At 45.3% G+C, this 23,326-nt stretch overlaps 1 protein-coding gene across 1 annotated transcript in view; it reads right to left on the bottom strand.

The window, feature by feature from the left end:
* KCTD1 (potassium channel tetramerization domain containing 1) overlaps positions 1–18,486 on the bottom strand; it is a 127,399-nt gene extending 108,913 nt beyond the window's left edge. Inside the window, exon 1 of the mRNA XM_083187479.1 lies at positions 18,294–18,486. Within this exon, the coding sequence (XP_083043605.1) occupies positions 18,294–18,302 (9 nt within the window). The 5' untranslated portion in view covers positions 18,303–18,486. The remainder of the gene's footprint in view (positions 1–18,293) is intronic.
* Between the last annotated feature and the right edge of the window lie 4,840 nt (positions 18,487–23,326).

Below are 23,326 nucleotides of genomic sequence, written 5' to 3'. Positions count from 1 at the left end.
TGGAAAGGAAAGAGTGCTCCCTCTATTAGGCAGAGATGTGTCTGCTGTCCAAGTCTGTTTACGGCTGCTGGTATTCCCAATTGGTCTCCCACGAAAACACAAAATAGTTTTGTGTAGGACGAATTTCAGGAGCTCCAGAAGAAATTCATAAAACGGGGTCATGCCCTCCATTTGCAAGAAGTATCTTACTGCTTTTATCCCTAGATCGTGCCTGATGCAATCGTATAGAGATTCAACATCTAGGGAGACCAAAAGATGATCCTCCTCCAGATGGACGTCATGCAGTTTTTGAAGAACATCCGTTGTGTCCTTTGTGTAGGACGGCAAAGATGTCACATATTGTCTTAGATGGATGTCTAGGAATGTGCAAGCGTTCTCTATCAATGAGCCATTGCCCGATACAATAGGCCTACCGGGAGGTTCTTGGAGGTTTTTGTGCACTTTAGGCAACAAATAGAACGTAGCTATCCTTGGCGTGGGATTCTGTAGATACTTCAATTTGGATCTAGTAATCACTCCATTTGAGAAGGCTCTGTCAATTAATCTGTTTTAACTAGTTTGGAAATTAGACGTGGGATCGAACAGGGTCTTCTTGTAGCACGATTCATCATTGAGTTGTCAGTGTCGGTGTACCTCCTTGAGATACATCGTAGATGGCCAAATGACGATCTTCCCACCCTTGTCAGATTGCTTAATGACCACCTGCAATACATATCTGTAACAGAGTAACTCTGACTGTGCTGGACAAAAAGCAGAAGCACTTCTTGGCTCCCCACTAAAGACAGTGTGGTACTCTCATCCGTGGTTTAATACGGCCATACATCACTGGTCCGCCTGAATTCCATCCCGCACTCAGAAGCTAAGCAGTGAATGGTCTGGTCAGTGCTTATTTGGGAGACCAATTGGGAATACCAGCAGCCGTAAACAGACTTGGACAGCAGACACATCTCTGCCTAATAGAGGGAGCACTCTTTCCTTTCCATATCTTTCTCTCCAATCATTACCGGGAACGACACCCTATTCCACCAGCAGGGGTCAAGTGTCAAGCGTCCTTTATTCTTAGGCTCCACTCTAATACATTTACTTTATGATAATGGTTATTTAAACCTGTGTATTTGCACATACTTCACCATATTTTGACCACCATCTCAATTAGGTATTGGAGTTTTTTTCTACCATGTTGCTTATTTTGCTGTTAACATTGTGACCGTCTCATTATAACAATTGTTGTTGACCAATTTTGATATTTACTATCGATTCAACAAATTCATTCATACGTACCTATTTTTAGCATGTTATAGATAATAAAAGTTATGTTTTAAATTTCTTCATTCTCATTTTCAAAGTGTGCCCCAAAAAGCCTTTTTGTTCTTCCTTTTCTTGGTCACATTGTGACCCTCTCCTTTTTCGGTTTATATTGTCTATCATGATTCCAAGACTTCAAAAATCAATAAAAAAAATGTGAATAATCAGAACTGGCCCTAGGCATACACCCCAAGCCTAGGGCCACCTCAGCTTGACAGCAGGTGGTGGCAGGGTCAGGGGGGTTTTTCAGCAATTTGTGGAGTACCTGACCTGGACAGGCAAATGGCACCCTGGGCTCTACTTTGGCTACCATGATCTGAGCTCCCACGTCCAATTGGTGGCAGCTCATGAAGTCAGCAGGAGCAGGTAGTAGACACGTAGAAACTTACTATGATGGGAGTTGTATTTCACATAAGATGTTGCTATGAGCAGAATCTACTTTTTTTAAATTTAGCACCTTCTAGAAGATAATATCTTGTATCTAACTGGTTGCCCATAGCAACATCCCAAATGAAATAAACCTCCCATCTTAGTAAATTTCCTGATATAGTGAAGGCAGTTTTCTTTAACGAACATGGGCAATAAAAGAGGGCTGCTGCTAGGGATGCCAATCCCAGGGCATTTTTTAATCCTGGAATTCGGGATTGAAAAATGCCCAATCCTGGGATTCCCGGGATTGGTTTCCCTAATAAAAAAAGCCACCTCGGCCCCCCACATATTTACTTACATGTGCGGTGCGGCCCGGAGAGTGGGCGGTGGAGCTGGGCGGGTGGGCGCCCGATCAGTGAAGCCGGGAAGGTGAGTGGTGGGCCGAGTAGTGAAGCCGGAAGCTGTGGAGGTGCATGGGTCTTTTGGCAGGCGATGCATTGAGGGTGGGAGGGCGAGGTGCAAGCCCAGGATGGGGCTATGCAGCTGCTTGGACTGCACAGACCTCATGCTGCACAGAGCCATACTTCCGAGGACAGGAGAAGCTGTACAGCATCTGAGAACACGCTCAGACGCTGCTCGGCATTAGACTGCACATGCATGCGCAGTCTAATCCTGAAATCCCGGCATTTTAGGGGCCAAATTCCGGTATTCCACCGATCCCGGGATTGGCCATCCTAGCTGCTGAGCATGCCAACCTACAGCAGCTCCTCTTCCCACTGACCTTTGCTCAGTCCAGGCAGATGGAGCTGAGGTCTCAGTTTTACTGGCTAGGTGAGTGCTCTGCACGGGTTTCATGGGGGTCGGAGTTTATTAATGTATGGCATAGTGTGTAAAAGGCATTACTGTGTGGTGTTATGTGAATAAAAGCATTACTAAAGTGTGGCATAATGTGTAAGGTGCATTACTATGGGAAATTATGTGCATAAGGGCCACTACTATTGTGTGGCAATATATGTATAAGGTGCACAAGTGTGTGGCATAATTTGTATAAAGTGCTCAACTGTTTATTGTTAATAAAAAGCAACAGTGTGGTGTAATGTGAATAAGGAGCAATATGGGGTGATGTAATGTGAACAATGGGCACTACTGTTAGACATAAGGTGTATAAGGTAAAGGGCAGCTAATGTGTGGCATAATTTGAATAAGGGACACAATGGTGTGATATAATTTGAATAAAGCTGTGAGGATCCCGGGATTTGACCCCAAAAATGTCCGGGATTTAAATCCCCCTGCGCAGAGTTACTTGGTCATAGGTTATGCTGCGCAGGCCGCACCTCTGCCTCCCGACGGCCACTCCCAGCAGGCACAAAAAACCTCATGCACCAGCTATAACACCCGCCGACTGCCTCCTCCTGGTGGCTTTGTCACAATGCAGCCACCGGTCTCGCTCCCCCAAGTAAATAAATGTGGGGGATGGGGGAGTTTTTCAATTCTGTTTCCTGGGATTGAAATTTTTTTTTTGCATTCTCTTGCATTCTTAGGGATTGATAAGGGCCTGATTCAGAGATGTACACAAATGCTGGGATCTAGTACGCAGCAGCTGTACAAACAATATACAAATGTTGCTGCCAATGGGCTTTTTATTCATTAGATTCGCCACTTATGTATGAAGACGCAGACATCAGATGCACACCGGTCGATAATTGACTTCCTGAATAACCCAGCAGTTGCGCAGCATGGCCACGGGTATAAAGATGCCAGAACCATTGTATCCTGCATACGAGATTGCAGTTGTAAGCTGTGTCACTGCCCAGAAACAGTGACAACACCCCTGTATTGGAGTCGGCACTCCCAAAAACAGCCCTTGCCTGTCATTCACTTTGCAGATAAATTCTCACTGCAACTGGTCACAGGACCATCACGGCCCACAGTGCAACTGATACCTGTATGTAGAGGTGTAGCTAGGGCGGAGCACCAGCTCCGGGCGCCGACATATCACCTGGCGCTGGAGCTCTGCCTCCGGCTCCCCCACCCTGCTTGCCCGCTCCCCACTATGCCCGGCATCAGTCTGCACTGGGGACAGTTAAAAACCAGCGAGCGCTCTCACTGTGCATGTGCCGGTTTGTGCATGCGCCATGACGTCACAACGTCCTCAACATCATGGCGCCACATCCCTGCCTCCGGCGTCCCAAACCGGCGTGTGCGCGATGTGAGAGCGCTCGCTAGATTTTAACTTTCCCCAGTGACTGATGCCGGGCACAGCGGGTATCAACATCATGGCACCGCATCCCTGGCACCGGAGACCATATCCAGGGGTCAAGGGGTGAGCGCTGTGGGGTCCTATTATTATACAGGGGGAGCAGCCTGTGGTGTCCTTTTATTATATAGGGGGAGTAGCCTGTGGGGTCATGTTGTGATTATACAGGGGAAGCAGCCTGTGGGGTCCTGTTATTATTATTATTAATGAGCAAGGTCAGTCCTCTTAGCAATGAGCAAGGTCATTCCCCCTTGGCAACGAGCAAGGACAGTCCCCCTTTTCACCGCACAAGGGGGGGGGGGGTGCGAAACATGCCCTTGCACCGTGGAACCAAGCTACACCACTGCGTGTGTGCAGTGGCTAAAAATTGCCACACAGCATACATCTAAAGGTGGCCATACATCAGAAAGATATTGTACCCAATCATACAATCTCAATCGATTGTAAGATGGATTGTATGCAGATTGTGTGCACATCTTGTGTACACAATCATACAATCAATCATAAGATGGATTGTATGACTGATTGTTTGATGGATTGTATGCAGATTGTGTGCACATCTTGTGTACACAATCATACAGCAGATGGATTGTATGACTGATTGTATGATGGATTGTGAGTAGATTGTGTATCCAAAAACCACCAAGGACTGCCGGGGATTTCAAGGGAAATTGTACACAATCATGAGCGCAATCGATCTTAAGATCGATCTTTCTGATGTATGGCCAGCTTAACTCTAAATAATGCCCATAGTCCCTAATTGCTTTACAGAGATGAGTTAATTCAACTCATAGTTGTATAATAGGTGAAAATACATGTAAAACATATACCAGTAACAGTCAAAACATTATGTGGTGTGGTATGGTATGGTTGGGGTAGGACTTGCAACACCTTCTGCAGCTGAATCATGCAAAATTTGGATGACAAATAAATAATCTGTAATCTGAAGTGTCCACATCTCTAGTGTGTTTCTAGAGTTTACAAACTACTACAAGTTATGTAGTAGCCATTTATGGCACCATCATTTAACTACATCATTTAAGATATTCAATTCCTTATCTCAGGGTTGCCTACCCTCCCGGAATGGTCGGGAGGGTCCCGAAAATCGGGTCCCGCTCTGGCCTCCCGGAAAGGTGAGCCACACTCCTGGTTTCTGGGGGACCCCCTTCCCCCCTGTTCCTGGCTACCTCACCCCCTGACCGTACCGTTTAAATAACCGGATATGCCATTCTCAGATGAGGTGGCGGGGCTAAAGTGTCCGAATCGCATCACTTTAGCCCTGCCCCCTCAGCGGCGATCGGCATATCGGGTAATTTTCCATCATGGGGGCAGGGCTTAATGATGTCACGCTCAAGTCCTTCCCCCGAGCTCCTGCTGAAAGTCTCCTCTCCGGAGAGGAGATTTAAAAAGTCATCAACTTTGCCTGCTCAATAAATAAATATTGGGATGTTAATTGGGTTCCAACAAAATTAACCCTAGGATGTCTGTGTGAGCGTGTACATGTTGTAGGGAATATAGATTGTAAACTCCACTGGGGCAGGTACTGAGGGCCCAATTCAGACCTGCTCCCACCACTGCGAATGTGCAGCAGCTAACAATCAATTAAGGTGCCGTCCCTCAAAAATGTAATCCCGCCTTATAAATGAATGTACTCGCTGTGTGAATGGATGTGTATGGCTGCGAAACAATTCACACCCATGCGAATGAGTTCAAATTCCAGGGAAATTCTGCACACCATCGGATGATTTCTACACTGGGCACAAGTCATCGCAGGTGCTGGGGAGACAGAGACTTACTCGGCAGTGCGATGGATAAAGGCTTAGCCACACCTGTCACTCCCAGTGGTTATTTCTGATGCACCTGCATTTTTGTTCCCACATTCCCACAAAAAGGCTTGTTCTCACCCCCGTACACCTTTATTCTGGTTGACTCGCAAGGATGCAAATTTCGCAGCCTTGCGAGTTCCCCAGATGCCACTCGCACTGCCACCGCCCCATGCACGCCGCGATCCCCCACACGGCTGCGAATGGATGATTTGTATAATCATCCATTTGCAGCCTTGGGTGCGGGGGAGAAACCATTCGATAGCCGGCAACCATGGAATGATTTCTCCAGTACTCACAGATCTGAGACACCTCCGTGGGGTCTCTGATCTGTGAGCGTCCTGTGCAGGAAGCAGACGCAGATGACATTCGCTGACGTCAGCTGCCCGTCCAACGCACCAGCATCACTGGGCGATTTGCATGGGAACGCCCAGCGTTTAGAACGCCCATGAAATGCTGGACGTTCCCATGGACTGTGCCCCCCGCCACCACCCTCTTTTCACCGTGCCCACTTGCACCCTGTGTCTGCACATGCACAGAAATGCGCCTGCTCAGATGCAAAACATCGGTCCCCACAAGCAAAACATACGGGGACCAAATTAATCAGAATAACCCACTTACTTCCGGTCAATCTCTGTGCGAATGGCCAGCGATCACAAAAAGTTGCAGAAGTTCACGTCGCAGCGTAAACACGTGCAGTTAAACGATAATCGGCTGGCATGCGAATTCGCAGCCATGCAATCAGGTCTGAATCAGGCCCTGAGTTGAATGGCCAAATATTCTCTGTGCAATGCTGCAGAATATGTATGCGCTATATAAATTAACTGGTAATAAATAAAAATAATTAACAATTTTTTTTTTTCAAGACAAGTCAATTGTTAGATTTGCGGATTTCCAAGTCTAGATCTAAGAAAGAAAAACAATCAAAAAAAATCCCAACATACACTATTTGTAGCTCCAAATACAGTTATGCTGGAACAGTTAGCTAAACAAAAGATCATATTCTAACGTTTCAAATGTAACAGGGGCCTCCAGAACGAGAGAACATTCTGTTTTTGTGCCGTAGGCATAATTACTACACCAAAGTTACTGCAGTAGATTTGGAAAAAGAAAAAAAGTGCTGCCTTCATTTCAGGGAGACTATTCCATGGTGATTCAAAAAAAAAATAATTCATGTATGTTAATAAAAAAGCAGTTAATTAAATACTTTAATATTTGATACACGAAAATGGAAATAAAATATTTTTAACAAACACGTTATGAAAAATGCAACTAAATTCACAGTGAAAAAACGAAGAAGCAACACCCCAAAAAAGTAATAAAATGTATATTTGAATAAACAACTAAAATGTGGTAATTATGAAGATAACAAACCAGTGTGCTATCACATTCACAAAATTAAACACATATCTAAAGGGGTTTTATTGGATTCATGTCTCATTAACAAAATCTACACTTAAAACAATGTAATTTTGAAGCTGCCTAGCAGAAAGTTAAAACATTTTGGTTATAGATTTTCCTTTTAACTTGGTATAGAAAGAGCAACCGCTGAGAAGGTAAAAGCATTGTGTTCATTTTAATTTGCTAAAACAATCCAAGCATGTTTGGTTCCCGGAGGGTATTCTCAAATAAACTAGTATCTCCTCTATGCCAAAGCATATGATTGAAACCAAGAGAGATTTTCTTAGGTAAAATGTATGCTGCTGAGCCACTTTGTCCCCACCAAAAAATTTGTTTGAAATCATATGAAAATGTTTTGTCGGTACTTGTTTCCTAGCACGGCCACAACGATTTAGATCGTTGTGGTCGTAAGATAAAAAATCGGATCGATCGCATCGCATGCGATTTGGTCGCATACGATGCGACCGATCCGACCGACCGATTTTTCACCCGATTTTTTTTTTTTTCACCAGATTTGTTTCAATTGCCCCCCCAAATGTTACTAAGTGGGCTAGACCCCACGATAGACGTCAACCCGAAGCGTGGCGAGCGGCGGCGGTGCGCGTCCTCCGACCTTTTCATTCCCCTACTATCCACTAGGGCGTGGAGTGAGAATAGAATAGTGTGGCGAGCGCAGCGAGCCACCGAGCCCGAAGCGTGGCGAGCGCAGCGAGCCCCGCGAGGGGACGCGTCTAACTTCACAGGTATACGCGTGCGCTCGCCACGCTTCGGGCTCGGTGGCTCGCTGCGCTCGCCACACTATTCTATTCTCACTCCACGCCCTAGTGGATAGTAGGGGAATGAAAAGGTCGGAGGACGCGCACCGCCGCCCCTCGCGGGCTCGCTGCGCTCGCCACGCTTCGGGTTAACGTCTATCGTGGGGTCATGGCGGGCACATAAAAAATGTGAAATGGGTCATATTGGGCCATTTCACCTTTTTTATCATTTTACCCTATGTGAGATGGACTTAATCAAGTCCATCTCATCTTGTGCCATTATAATGGCACAAGACCGACGCGATCCTCCCGATTTCAATGTTAAAAGATTTTTTTAACATTGAAGTCTATGGAAAAATCGGGTCAATCGGTCGGTCGCATCGCGGCCGATTTTAATTGGTCGCGACCGACCGATTGACCCGATTTCTGTCATTCAAAGTGAAAAAATTGTAATAAATCGGCCACATCGTGAGGATCGTGTCCCTTAATTAAGAGCCACGATCACTCACGATTGTGGCCGTTCTAGGAAACAAGTACCGTTTTGTCTATTAACAGATATAGGGGGAGATTCTCTAAGCTAAAAATGCGGTAAATAACCCGTTATCGGGGTTTTTACCGCATTTTGGGATGCTGTAAGCGGCGGGGGGCATCGCCAGAAAAATCTGGCGATGCCCCATAGAAGCCAATGGGCTTCTATCGCAACCCTCCGCCACCCCCGCGCCGACCCCCCACTGCCCCGCATCGACCCCTCCCCCCTCACCTGTGTCCGGGCAGCACAGCGCAGTGCTGCCCAGACCTGTGACCTCCTCCACTGATCCTCTTCCGGGTGCAGTGAGGAGGAGAGCCCGGCGCAGCAGCAGCAGCGCCGGGTGTAGGAGGGAGGGGAGAGCCGCCGGGACCTGCTGGGACCCGGCGACTCTCACCGCAAAGGACAGCTCTTAACGCAAGAGCTGTCCTTTGCCTTAATTATCGCATATGTTAGAGCATATGCGATAATTAAATATGCGATGGGCGGCGGAGATTCTTAGAGAATCTCCCCCATAGAACCATCTAACAATCAGAAAATCAGGGTCATCTTAACATATAGACACACTAGGCAGCCAACCAGAACCCCATGATTCTAGAGGCATTTGAGCAGGGATAGGCTACGACAAAGCCCAGGGGCGTGTTATGTTAGACAGTGAATGGCTATCGGCGTGCCGATTGGTTCATGGCTGGAGCTAACCACCAACCAGAGTGCTGACAGACATTCACTGTATGTAAGCATGTGGAAACACAGAGTATTGCAGGAGGGATTTCAATTGAATGGTTGGGTAGTGCATTGCTTTGCCCAGGGCCTGCACTGCTATTAAGGCAGCTCAGTTAACAGTAACTGTGCCAAGTGTTTTATTATGAGGCATGCTTAATGTGCCTGATTCAGACCTGTTTGCAGTCTAGCGAACAGATAAACTCCACCCGACTGAATGTCCCCCACCACACAAATCCTGACATTTGCATGCGAGGGAATGTGTATGCTTACACATCCCCTTGCATTCAGCCGCATGGGTAAAAAACATGGTCGCTAACCATGGAATTATTTTTTTCTCCGTTCGCACATAAAAGACAGTCTAAATTGATTTATCTTGGCCGGAGATGGCAGAATATGGTGCTGACGTCAGGCAACGCTACGCCTGTTTGCAAAGCGTTTATAGGGGATAGCCTATAAAATTCAGAGCGTTCCCCCACCATCAAAAAAGGGACCAAACTCAGACAAGAGCGACTGAATCAGTCCCAATTTATTGTGTAAAGCATTTATGCTGCAAGAGTAGGCGTGAAGACCGATCACGCTCGTTCTCAAACACACTGATTGCAACTTCTAATTGGGCCTCACTCTCATTCCATCTCATCATTGTTTTATGGCTGGGGCTGTGAGAAGAAAAGCACAGCTATAAAACTGTACGATACCGTTTAGCCAATGTCATAATGACCAAAATACTTTGTAGTTTTAGGGTTATTGGCTGCTCGTGGGTATGTACGTATGCTAGACATTGCAATGCATGTTGGGCAAGGACCTGTGCATAGGATATGTTATTTAATTTACTGGACAATTTGCAATGTACCAAACATGGTGGCGATGTGATATCCATACTGCATATCACATGTATAACATACTGGGCATGAGCCTGTGTCCTGTTTTACAGAATCAAGGCCACCCCCACAGTATAAAAGTGGCACTGTTGTAGTTGCTCTCCACTAGAAAAACTTATGCTGCTTTCAGATCGCAAAATGCACAAGGACTTTAAAAATGTTCAGTCCTGGTATGACCCTGCATTTTGCTCACTCCATCTTCTTCAGCGACCCGGAAATATTGCCGGTTTGCTGGTGACATGCGGGGGTGGGAGAGGAGGCCGCCCCTGGAGCTGGTGCTGTTCCAAGCACTGTCTCTTCTATCAGTGTGAACGGGAACTGGGTCGCCAGACCCGCTTAACCCGTTCACACTGCACAGCAACAAACTGGTAAGAACCCTTCTTTTTTTACCAGTTCGTAATGCCAGTTTTGCTCGACCCGGTAAAGCCTTTCAGATCACATCTATTACCGGGTCGAACCGGCAACAAACAGGCATGAACCCAGTAATTACTGTAGCAGGTGCGATCTGAAAGGGGTATAATGCTGGCCACACATCAGGCCAACTATCATCAAACTAGTTGGTTTGTTGGACTGAAACTACAGTACATTGTCTGAGCGACAGTTGTTGTCTATTTTCCAAATTGAGAAAAAAATGACTTAATTACAAATTACATTTGCTCCTATCCAGTACCAGGTTTTTATTCCATCAAACCAACGAGTTGGATGGTTGGAGGAAAGTTGGTCTGATGTGTGGCCAGCATTAGTTATGGGACAGACATTTTGCCATGGATACATGAGCCCAATTCAGACACATTCGCAGTGAATTTGCAGCCCTGCTGATTATCGAACGACTGCACATGGGCATAATACGCAGTGCTGATGCAATAGCCATCCGTGCACATGAAGCCAGCGATGGATTGTCATCACTGGCCCTTTGAAACCTCTTTGACAGTCGGCCAGGATATGTGGGCGGCATGCCAGAGTTTTCTGGGAGTGCCCAGGAAAATGGAGGCGGATTTAACAGTGATATACTGAAAATTAGTGAGATTGCCGCAGTTTGTATAGATGTGGATACGATTACACAATTACAAACCCTTTGCTGCTCTTAATTTTTTAAACTGTGGCTCAGCTTGAAAATATATTTGTTCTCTAACCTTATTTTTGATTGCTGGGATATATACAAAATAAAATAAAGAGTGTTGGAATTGGCCATATGTAAAACTATTACAAAGCAGCAAATAAAATGAAGAGCATCCAGATAATTTAAGTAGAGTACCTCCAACAATGGCCTTACTTAAATAAAACCATTTTAATGGTGTATGTAGAATACTGCAACCTCAGTTAAGTTTTCGCGATACCACAGTAATAGAACACCTGTGTTATCAAAGAAATCCAAAATTATTTGTTACAGTCCTGGATGGAAGGTTTGGCATTAATAATGGCACAGATTTCTGTGTGCTTCAGTTTTCCCATTGTATTTTAACCTGAAAGGACTAGAAATGTATATTATCCATGCATTCAGATGAAAAAGAGGTACTCTTTACCTAGAAGGGCGCCCATCGCGGCCATCGCATGCACTAAAAAATCGGGTGCGATGCGACTGACGCGATGCCCGCGATTTCCCATAGGGAACAATGTTAAATGTCTCAATTGACCCGATTTTCCTGTTCAATGCCTCAATTGACCCGATTTTTCCATAGAAAACAATGTTAAATGGGCCACAGAGGCCAAATAGGCACCCTGAAGTGTGAAATGGCCCCCACAATTGTTAACGCCACCCCACGATCAACGTGAACCCGAAGCGTGGCGAGCGCAGCAAGCCAGCGAGGGGCGGCGGTACGCGTCCTCCGACCTTTTCATACCCCCACTATCCACGTCGGCGTGGAGTTGAGAATAGATAGTGTGGCGAGCGCAGCGAGACAACGAGCCCGAAGCATGGCGAGAGCAGCGAGCCCCGCGGATACCTTCACAGGTAAACGCATCCCTTTGTGGGCTTCACAGGTATCCGCGTCCCCTCGCCACGCTTCGGGCTCGGTGGCTCGCTGCGCTCGCCACACTATCTATTCTCAACTCCACGCCGACGTGGATAGTGGGGGTATGAAAAGGTCGGAGGACGCGTACCGCCGCCGCTCGCCACGCTTCGGGTTCACGTTGATCGTGGGGTGGCGTTAACAATTGTGGGGGCCATTTCACACTTCAGGGTGCCTATTTGGCCTCTGTGGGCCATTTAACATTGTTTCCTATGGAAAAACGGGTCAATTGAGACATTTAACATTGTTCCCTATGGGAAATCACGGGCATCGCGTCGGTCGCATCGCACCCGATTTTTTAGTGCATGCGATGCCCGCAATTTTTTTTACCTGCGATGCCCATGATTAAAATCGTGGGCGCCCTGCTAGGTAAAGAGTACCGAAAAAGATAATAAATTGTAATTTCTCATAGAAAAGTAAATACATTTGTTTAACCTCCATGAACTTAAAGTTGTGTCATTTTGATTGACTACATAGCACCTTCTACAACATACATAGGTATGTCCTAATGTGTAGGTTTCCAAACGTTAATACCAACATATCTGGGCCTGTCAGCCCTGACAGGCATCAGTTCACTCACGGACTGGACATGCTGCCTGGTTCTAACGCCTGCGGAAATGTTCTCCTATAGCCAGGCAGTAGATATACAACTCCTGCTGAACAGTTTTTACCCTGAGACTTTGAAACTTGATTTCCTGATATTGGGTTATTATAAAGCTGCAGGGTTTAATCATGGGTCCTGTGTTATGGTTCCACTCTGTTACAAACAGGGAGATGACTGAGTTCTTGCCAAGAATGCATTTAAATGGGAGAAGGTCGCTTTCTAGTACAGGGCCAGATGCACTAAGCTTCAAAAGTGATACCTACATTGAGCATCTTTATGCTACAGTATATGGCACTAGACACCATGACTGAGATTCTTCAAGATGAGTAGCGTAGCGATTACTTACATTATTCATTTTGGTCTAACATACATAAGGCAAGAAGCCACTCACTGTGTGCTAGACTTTGTACTAGTCTGCGACATGGTTCATTCTATTCCAGGGGGATTAAATTGCCCCCTTGCTTTCTCCATGGCCAGCACCACCTTCCCAGTGATATTTGGGAAGAGGGCACATGTGCACTAGTGATCAAAGACTTTGCTACCTATAAAAATTTATATAATCTTAAAACGGACAATGAAATAACTCAACCAACAAAAGAGGAAATAAATATATTTCTGTCTAGAATAAAACTTCCAAAAATAGACCCAGACCAGTTAGTAAAATTAAATAGCCCTTTGACTAATCAAGAAATGGTAGAAGCAATTAGAACACTAAAATTAAATAAAGCAACGGGTCCCAATGGATTCAGCAATGAATTTTACAAAACCTTCCAGAAACAATTGGGACGGATTCTAATACCTACATTCGAAGAAGCTATAAAAACAGAAAAATTCCCAAGGGAATTGTTAGAGGCACGGTTAGTGACGATCCCTAAAGAAGGGAAGGAACTAAAACTCGTACAAAATTACAGACCAATTGCTTTATTAAACACAGACATAAAAATATACGCAAAACTTATAGCAAACCGTCTGAAGCAAATCCTACCTGATCTGATAAATCCGGATCAGGTGGGATTTATAAAAAATAGACAGGGAACAGAGAATGTACGTAGAGCAATAAACATCATAGAATACCATATAAGGAAAGAAGAACCTGTAATAATAATGTCACTAGATGCACAAAAAGCCTTTGATAGGCTCCATTGGGGATATATAGAGGAAGTATTAAAAAGATTTGGAGTGATGGGAACAATTTTAAAAGCCATAATGGCATTATACTCAGATCCGGGAGCACATGTGTTCAATAACTCTTGCTTAATCGTACAGGTTTCCTATTACAAATGGAACCCGACAAGGGTGCCCATTGTCACCAATAATATTTGCTTTATCAATGGAACCCTTTGCGGAAAGCATAAGAAACACACAGGCAATTGAAGCCCCGATAATCAACGGGTCACAGCACAAGACATTATTTGCAGACGACGTACTCCTATTTATTAAAAAAACACGAACCTCCCTACCCAGCCTCCTCCAAATTATAGACCAATATGCAAAAGTTTCTTATTATAGACTAAACAAAAACAAAACAGAGATTCTACCAATAAATATCAACCCAGTTGAGATAGAGAATTTAAAAAACAAGTATAGCTTCAAGTGGAAAACAAAGACGATAAAATATTTAGGAGTAAACCTGACTAACAGAGAGGCGGATTTGATTGAATATATTTATACCCCACTATTAAAACAGTTGGAAAAAAATTTAAAGGATTGGTTATACAAGGAAATTTCATGGATGGGCAGAATAGCAACTTTAAAGATGTTCTTTTTGCCAAAGATATTATATCTGTTTAGGGCAATCCCTAGATTACTCCCAAAATATTGGATAAACAGATTCAACACAATAATGAACAGGTACATCTGGCGAGATAAAAGGGCAAAAATTGCAAATAAATATTTAACAATACCCAGAATTAAAGGGGGGGGGGGGGGGGTAGCTCTACCAGATATACAACTATACCAGTATGCATGTATACTCAATCAACTCCCAGAAATGATGAGTAAAGAAAAATCTAAACCATGGGTAAAATTAGAAGATAGTACCCTGGGAAAATTCCAAACTAGGGACCTAATATGGATCCCACCAATTTTGAGAACAAGCTCCAGAGATATCTTTAGAGCAACTAAAGACTCACTCAAGGTATGGGATGTGTTTTTGAATTTGCATGCGAAATTCACTGCACCTTTAAAATATATGGAAATACAGACCCTGTCAAAGATAATCCCGAATATGAATATTGAAACGTGGGCCTCTAGAGGTATAAAAACATTAGAAAACATACTAGGGGAACATGGATTATTAACGTTCACACAGATCCAACAAAAATGGGAAATCCAGGCAAGAGAATTTTATAAATATCTACAGGTCAAGAGCTGGCTGAGACAATGCCGAACAACAGAAGGAGAGTTGAAGCAACTACCGAATAATGTAGTGAATAGGATGAATTGTGGAAATCAGACGGGAGGAATTACCTTCTGGTATAGAAACTTAATAGACATAAAAATGGAAAAAACTAATGCTCAACTTAAATGGGAACAAGATCTAGGCATGTCCTTAGATGACAACCAGTGGGAGAAAGTGTTTATAGATGTACACAATATGACCAAATCGGTCTCTCATATTGAAAGATATCTTAAACTATTTTATAGAACCTATTGTACTCCAGACAGAATGAACAAAATCTACCCAGCCCAGATAAATGCCTGCTGGAGATGTGGGGAAGGAGGAGCAGACTTGATGCATGTTTTCTGGACCTGTAGTAGGATAAAAGAGCTATGGAGAAGTGTAGAGGATTTGATTGTGCAGGTGATAGGGGAAGGGGTGGAATTGACCCCGCAGAAGGTTCTCCTACACATATACCCGAAAGACTCCAAACAAAGAAATGTATATTTTTTAAACCAAGTATTTATGGCAACCAAAACAGGAATAGCTCAATATTGGAGGCAGGATCAAATGCCACATATATCACTGATAGTAAATAAAGTCAATCTTGCCTTTAGAATGGAAACAAATGATATAATAGAAAACAGCAAGTTGAAAAAAAAAATGGAATGTTTGGGAAAGCTATATGGAGTGTGGAGGAGACACCTTCTGGGAGGTCATAAATATATAAACACAGAAGTTAAACCGTCAAAAGGAATAACCCCCCTGCGTACGCTCTGGTTTATTGTACTATTGGTTTATGGGCTACTGCTCCTCTTCCCAGAATCAATATCTTGAAAAACTCCTAGAAGTCAAAATTGACTAAAATTGGTTAAAATGTAACCCGGATATAAAAGGAAAGGTAAAAATGGAGGGATGAATGGCTTAGAATGATAGGGAAATTTGGCAAGAATGAAGTAGGAATGATGTAACATGAAATGCGTAAGGTAAAAGCCTAGGCCGTGATAGGCCTTGACATGTCGTGATGAATGTAATAGATGTAAATTGTCTATGTAGATATGTAAAAGATATAAATACATATCGACTGTATGTTATGTGAAGTACAAAAAAAAAAAAAGACTTTGCTACCGGAAGATATTACTGGCAAGATGGCGTTTAAGTGTAGCTATACTTGGGGGAGGTTAATACCAGTCACCCCACCCATTAGAGTCACTGTGTACAGGCAGTGGCATAAGTTCGTCCCAATTGCCCGGAGGCAAGATAAATATTGGTGCCGCCCCAACACATACACCATCTTAGATAAATATATGTACACACGTGTGTATGTTATGGATATTATGTTTAGAATAAAGAGAGTGTGACGTCTATGGTCCTGCTAGGAGGAGGAGTCAGCCACAGAAGCAATATCAAGGGCTTTCAATTAACTGATTCAAACTCACAGGGGAGGAGAGGTGCCCCCTTGGGTGCAGGAGCAGATGACTCTGTGGCCTCCCAGAGTTCTGCCTCTGTGTACAGGTATTGGTTTTACAAACAAAGTAGCAAATGAAGTACAACATTTGGACAAAGATCTACAAGTGTTGCAAACCCCATTGGTCTGCTTAGCTCACTTACAGACTGTCAATACAGTTCCATTGCTTACAGTTTATTTAATTTAGGCATTGCACATGAACTAATGCACTAAATGGAAAGACTTTGCTGTTCAGATTGTGCATCCTTGTTCTTTAGCCAGGACTATGAATAGTTGTACTCCTTTCATACAGTAATTAGGTTGAAGCCCCATCTTCAGCAAAAACACTGGGAAATGGGGATTTCTCCATTTAATAAATATGCCAATGAAACTTTTGGTTCGAACAACCCAATTCCTTCAACAGAAAAGGAAATAAAAGAGCAAAACAATAGGAATTCCTCTGTTATAGGGCCGGATGTAATGCAGTGCGAGTTTGACGGCCATGTGGAAGTGCGCTCAGCATCCTGCGCGGACCCCAGACTCGCACAGCATTACCTCCGGCACATAATGTTGTTTCATATAATTATTTCAGCTATAGAATAATGACATATTTATAATAACAGCACCATTAGTTATTACATATTGAATCACCATTATCTACTGTAAAACAAAGAGAAGAAACAGACGGCAGACAAAAAAGCCGCATGAATCATGTAAATGCAGAAAAGAAGAATGTGTATATTAAATAACTTTACAGGGGGAATAGAAATACATAAAGAAAAAAAACAACTATATTTTATGTATTAGTTACAATGTCAAATGCACGTTTTTTTGTTCTATTCTTAATTGTTCAAAAACATTGATCCATTTTAACTCCTGGGCTTGTGCAAGTTGAATAGTTACACACAGATGCCAGGCAGACAGGACAGCCATCACTTTGATCAATCTCCCAGCAGACAGGCACCCACCGCCCTCTAGTGTCCCCCGGCGGTAACTACAACATCCTATTCCATAAGCACACGACCCCGGTGGTGGTGTCTTTTCTGCACCGAAAATACAATCAAACCTGCGCTTAACCCATTGGTGTGCGCAGGTGGGAGAGCGGCGGCTGCTGCACAGCTTAGTGCCAGGCAGAAAGTGCCAACAACCCTCTACTAAACACGCTTCCCTAGTAAGATAACAGTACAAAGTCCCTCCATGCCCCCGGGCAATAGCTGCAGCAGCACAATGGCGTCTTTCATGAAGATAGATCAGAAGCTCTAGGTGAAAGGGGGAGGAGAGAGAAACAAAGAAAAACAAAAAAAGATCCGTGATGCTAAAGTAGCAAGAGTTTATCAGGTGTTACAGCAGCGGCGCAAATGCGGGCAGCAGGAGGACACGGGCGCAACAGCGCGCTGGCACCGGAGCGCAAGTGCGCATGCAGGGACCTGGAGCACAGCACACAGAGCATTAGCAATCGGGACACCTCGAGCAGACAAGCATCAGCACATCGGTATAGCCAGGTGTAACTGGAGTATTTGGGGAACCCCACCCCCCACTTGGAGCGCAAGCACTAAACGCACGTCCGCTTCCAATGCGCTCCTCAACGCGCTCCCTGCCATACGCGCATATACAGCGCCAGGCGCCGATCGCTGCTACTGCTGCTGCTGCCCTCATTCCTTGTGAGTGCAGCAAGGAAGTGCTGATGATGAAAGAAGGAGGAAAAAAAAAAAAAAAAGATTAAGCAGGAACCTGGCACATGCGTAAAAGCAAGTTGCGCCCTAAAGTCCCCAGCCATCCATACCATCCTTAGCTAATAATAACCATCAGATCTTACCTGAAACATGGAAACACAAAGTCTGCTTCCAACTTCCCCCTTCTCTCCTTTATTTCTCCCTTCTTTTTTTGTTTCTCTTCCTGATTTCTCCCAGCGATCTGCTCTGCTCGCTACACCAGAGAGAAATGCAATAGCTTGGCCAAGGTAGAGAGAACAAAATACAGAGAATACTTGCTCCAGGGCTTTGAAACCCCTCAAGGCAAGGATCAGGATACAATTAGCTCCTGCCTCTACCTCCAGTCTAAATCAATCTCCAGAATAAAAAAACTGGAATTAAATGACCCTGTTTCCCAAGTCACCTCCCCGTTCTGTGTTTTGACAATAATGCATACACATATATATATATATATATTTAGTTAGTATGTAGCATGTATTGTTCCTGATGGTATTCTCTGTGTGTGTGAGTAAGGGGGGATCGCACAGCCCCCAACTTGCTTATTACTCTCCTCTTGCACAGAAAAGCTGATTTTAATCGTTGTGATTAGTTTTGATGTAAGGTTTCCTCGGGCGATTTCTGCAAATGGATGGAGTGTTTCTTGCCAGAAGAGAGAAAAGCAGCAGATGATAATTATAAGGATTGTTGGTTGTTTCTTTTTATTTGTATTTAGCTGTGTGTCTCTCTCTCTCCCCACTTCCCCGAGCTGACCTGACAATGTCACTGTACTAAGGTCGTGCAACTTGTTGATAAGGATCACCTCCTGTCTGATCAAAGCTTGTGTGTGATCTTTTGGCAACACAACAGCACGATTTTTTTTTTAATTCCCTTGGCTATATAACTTCCACAGTGACGTGTAGAAAAATAAGCACAAGAAAGCTGATTTACCCCAATCAAGTCTGAATCATTGCCTCAGGGTGATGCACAAACTCATTTCAAATGTTCAACCATGCAGAATTACAAAAGAGATTGAAGAAGTTCCATGCATTTTAGTCTGAATATTTTTTTAAACATTAGACATGTGATAGAAGGGAAAATACAAACATCAACAATACTGGTGCAGTTTACAACAAATCTACATTTCATAAGTTAAATAGGCACTGAATATTCTCAGATTGGATTATTTAATGTAAGACCTTTTCAGCCATGATATACCACCTTGGTGGGTGATTTAGAAAACACAAATCTTTAGCTTTTTATTCCCTTAAATAGAATGCCAAAATGGGGACTAGGTTAAAGACAGAACTGGAACAGGGGTACCGGATGACGGACCAGCGATCAGTATACCGTCATCGGAATCCCAACTGATCAAATGCCCAACAGTCGGTATCACGACTGACAGGCACTATTCTCTCTCGCGGGGGTCCACAACACTAATGGAGAGAGAACGGAACCTGTGGTGAGTGCAGTGTGCCACTGAGCCTGCATGTTGGTATACTGACCGCCGGGATCCCGGCTGTTGGGCCGTCATACCACCCCCTCGGACAGACCCCAGATTGCTGAACCAGACAGGCTCCAATCAAACTGCCATTCCGGAGCTTGCAGTAGCCCATCCGGGGGTGTCCCATGCAGGGAGGCCCCTGGGAGATGGGGAAGGTGGAGAGATTACAGCCTCCCCATATAGGGCGGGATGTATTAAAATACATCGCCGCCCTTCGCGCCCCCCCCGCCGCGATGCCGCCGCATATGTACTAACATATGCGGCTGGCATCGCGATGCGGTGACGGAGGCCCCCCACGATACCTGTACTGTGGTCTGCGGGGGGTCTCCGTCACCTCCCAGCCGGCTTCTGCAGTTTTCACGCCGGGGACAGCTAAGCAAGCTGTCCCCGGCGCTTCCTCCTCCCCCTGCAGCCGGAAGAACGTCCGGCTGCGTTGCTAGGGGGAGGAAGGGCTTACCTTCCGGGGTCCAGGAGGACCTGCAAGAAGGTAAGCCCAAGGGAGGGGGGAAAGGGGGGGTCGGCGAGGCGGCGGGGTTGCGGCGATGCGGCGGGCGGCGAAAAGAAGCCCATAGGCTTCTATAGGGTATCGCCACCCAAAGGTGGCGATACCCTGCCCTGCGGTGACGTGGCGAACGGGTTTTAGTACATAGGAAAATGCGGTAAAACGGGGGTTTTACCGCATTTTCCCTTTAGTACATCTCGCCCATAGTCAGGACTGTTCCAGTTTTTACTACATCCCCTGGCCATACTGGGAGGCTGTAATCTCACCCTCCCTGGTGACAGGTGTCACAGGCACCCCCACCAGACTGGACAACCCCCAGATGGGGGGAGAGCAGTGAGCCACCGAGCCCGAAGCGTGGCGAGCGCACACGGATTACCTTACATGTATTCTGCGTCCCCCCGCGAGGCTCGCTACGCTCGCCACGCTTCGGGCTCGGTGACTTACTGCGCTCGCCACACTATATAAAATCAACTCCACGCCGACGTGGATAGTGGGGGTATGAAAAGGATGGGAAGACGCGTTCCGCCACCCCTAGCTGCGCTCGCCACACTTCGGGGTGGCGTGGATAGTTGGGGGTGCCTAAATCTCATTGCATCTCATACAAATGTATAGCAAAGTCAATGGCATCTCACCCTATAAAATCGCATTTGGTCGCATGTGATTTTGTAGTGCGGTGCGATCCACCAGCGGCCAGAGTGAAGTGAATAAATTACATAAGGAAATTGCATCGCATGCGATCGCATCGCATTAAATTTTCTTATACAGAATCGTCCCCTAAGCAATTTGCTTAGTGTGCGCCCTGCTATTACACAAGTGCCGAACAGACCCTTGGAGCCATGAAAACCTGTCAGATTGGGACCCGAATTCTTATCCTGGATCCCATGTGTTGCTGCGTTATCGCATGTGCTTTTTCAGACAATATACTGAGATTATGACCATTGGTCATAAACCGCAATATTATTTTTTTATTGGCCAAAAACAAATTACATGTAATTAGATAACGCCCAGAGAATAAGAGATTTGTCAGAAATGTATAGCATGTGGCGAGGGTTCTCAAACTCTGCTGTTAGTCCTGGTTTTAAGGATATCCTTGCTGAGCCCAGATGCTTCATACTTGCTTACCTCTCATAAAAGTCGTGAGGCTCCTGAAAATCAGGGGCCCCTCACAACCCCCAAAAAGGTGGTAAATTCCCCCGTAATCCCAGCTGCTCTTTCTCAGCGAAGGGGGTTCCGTTGTGAAGGGCAACAGGAAAGCCGACAACCCTGGGTTATATCAGAGTCAGTAAGGATATCCTTAAAACATGGACTGTAATGGCAGGGTGTCTGAACTTCTGGCATACAGGTTTTGCAGTAAAGGTGCCCATACACGGAACAATTATTGTATGCAATTTGGACTAGATCGCGTTGCATCACATACGTTTTGCAATGTACAGCACATACTTTTTGAGCTGTGCGATGGGATGTGCACGGGAGCGCGCATCTCATCACACCTGGCAGTTGGACCGTGTATGGGCACCTTAAGAAGATAAATACATTGGAGAGTTGTCAAGGAATATGTCATTATCAGATACATTGTATTGCATTTATATTTTTTGCTCAAATTGACACCAATGCTTTTTCAGCTGTGGGAAATGTTTCGGTACTTGTTTTCTAGCACGGCGCCACCGATTCTAATTGTATGCCATCGGGTCTGAAAAACTGATCGCATCGCATGCGATGCGACACGACCGATACGATTTTTACATTAATGTTAAATGCCCCCCAGACCCCATTTTTTATTGTATACCCACCCTGATGGGTAATTACTATGTGAAATGCCCCCCCCCCCCCCATTGTTAACGCCACGCCACAATCAACGTCAACCCGAAGCGTGGCAAGCGCAGTGGTACGCGTCCTCCGACCTTTTCATACCCCCACTATCCACGTCGGCGTGGAGTTGATTTTAGATAGTGTGGCGAGCGCGATAGTGTGGCGAGGGGACGCGCATTACTTCACACATATTACGCGTCCCCTCGCGTGGCTCGCCATGCTTCGGGCTCGGTGACTCGCTGCGCTTGCCACACTATATAAAGTCAACTCCACGCCGACGTGGATAGTGGGGGTATGAAAAGGTCGGAGGATGTGTACCGACGCCCCTCGTGGGCTCGCTGCGCTCGCCACGCTTCGGGTTGATGTTGATCGTGGCATTGCGTTAACAATGGGTGGTCATTTGACATAATAATTAACCATCAGGGTGGGTTTACAATTAAAAATCATGTCTGGGGGGCACTTAACATTGGGTCCAATGTAAAAATCGGGTCGGTCGCGTCGCATCGCATGCCATTATAATGGCATGCGATGCGACCGATTTTTTAAATTGTATTAGAAATGTCTTTAAAGCCCGAAAATCGGGTCGGTCGGGTCCCATCGCATACCTTAAGTTAAGGTGTGCGATGGGACCCGACGGTGCCGTGCTAGGAAACAAGTACCAATGTTTCTCTTAAAGTGAAGCTGAATAGACAGAATAAGAGAAAAAGACACGGTTTCCCTCAGTATAATGACGGTCTGATTCAGGCTTGCTCAGAAGGGGCCAAATTCATCCCCGTTCTGATGGTGGGGAGCCTGCGCAGTATCGCACTCAGTGATGTATTCTCAGGGGGAGGGAAGGGGAGGCATCAGGGACACACCCAGTGTTTTATGGGAACATAGGCAGGCTGATACCTGCTCGGGGCAGGCGGATGACATCACATGATGTCAGTGCCCGTCCCTTTTTCGGCAGATAGGGGCTGTAATAAAAGTAAGGGTACTTGTGTATTATCTGGGCGCCCGATTTTTTCATCCGGTCAGAAAAATCGGGTCAATCGCATCGCATGCGACCAAATCGCATGCGATGCGATCGACCCGATTTTTCCATTGGATCCAATGTTAAATGGTCCCTGACAGCCGATTTTACATTGGGTCCAATGTTAAATGCCCCCCAGACCCCATTTTTCATTGTATAAGCACCCTGATGGTTAATTATGTGAAATGCCCCAACATTGTTAACACCACGCCGCGATCAACGCCAACCCGAAGCGTGGCGAGCCCGCGAGGGGCGGCGGTATGCGTCCTCCGACCTTTTCATACCCCCACTATCCAAGTTCGCATGGAGTTAATTGTATAAAGTGTGGCGAGCG

Source organism: Crinia signifera, chromosome 5, assembly GCF_055691185.1.
Source record: "Crinia signifera chromosome 5, ASM5569118v1, whole genome shotgun sequence".
Lineage (NCBI taxonomy): Eukaryota > Metazoa > Chordata > Amphibia > Anura > Myobatrachidae > Crinia > Crinia signifera.
Note: the sequence above shows the minus strand (reverse complement) of the source record. Positions and strands in the feature narration are given on the sequence as shown.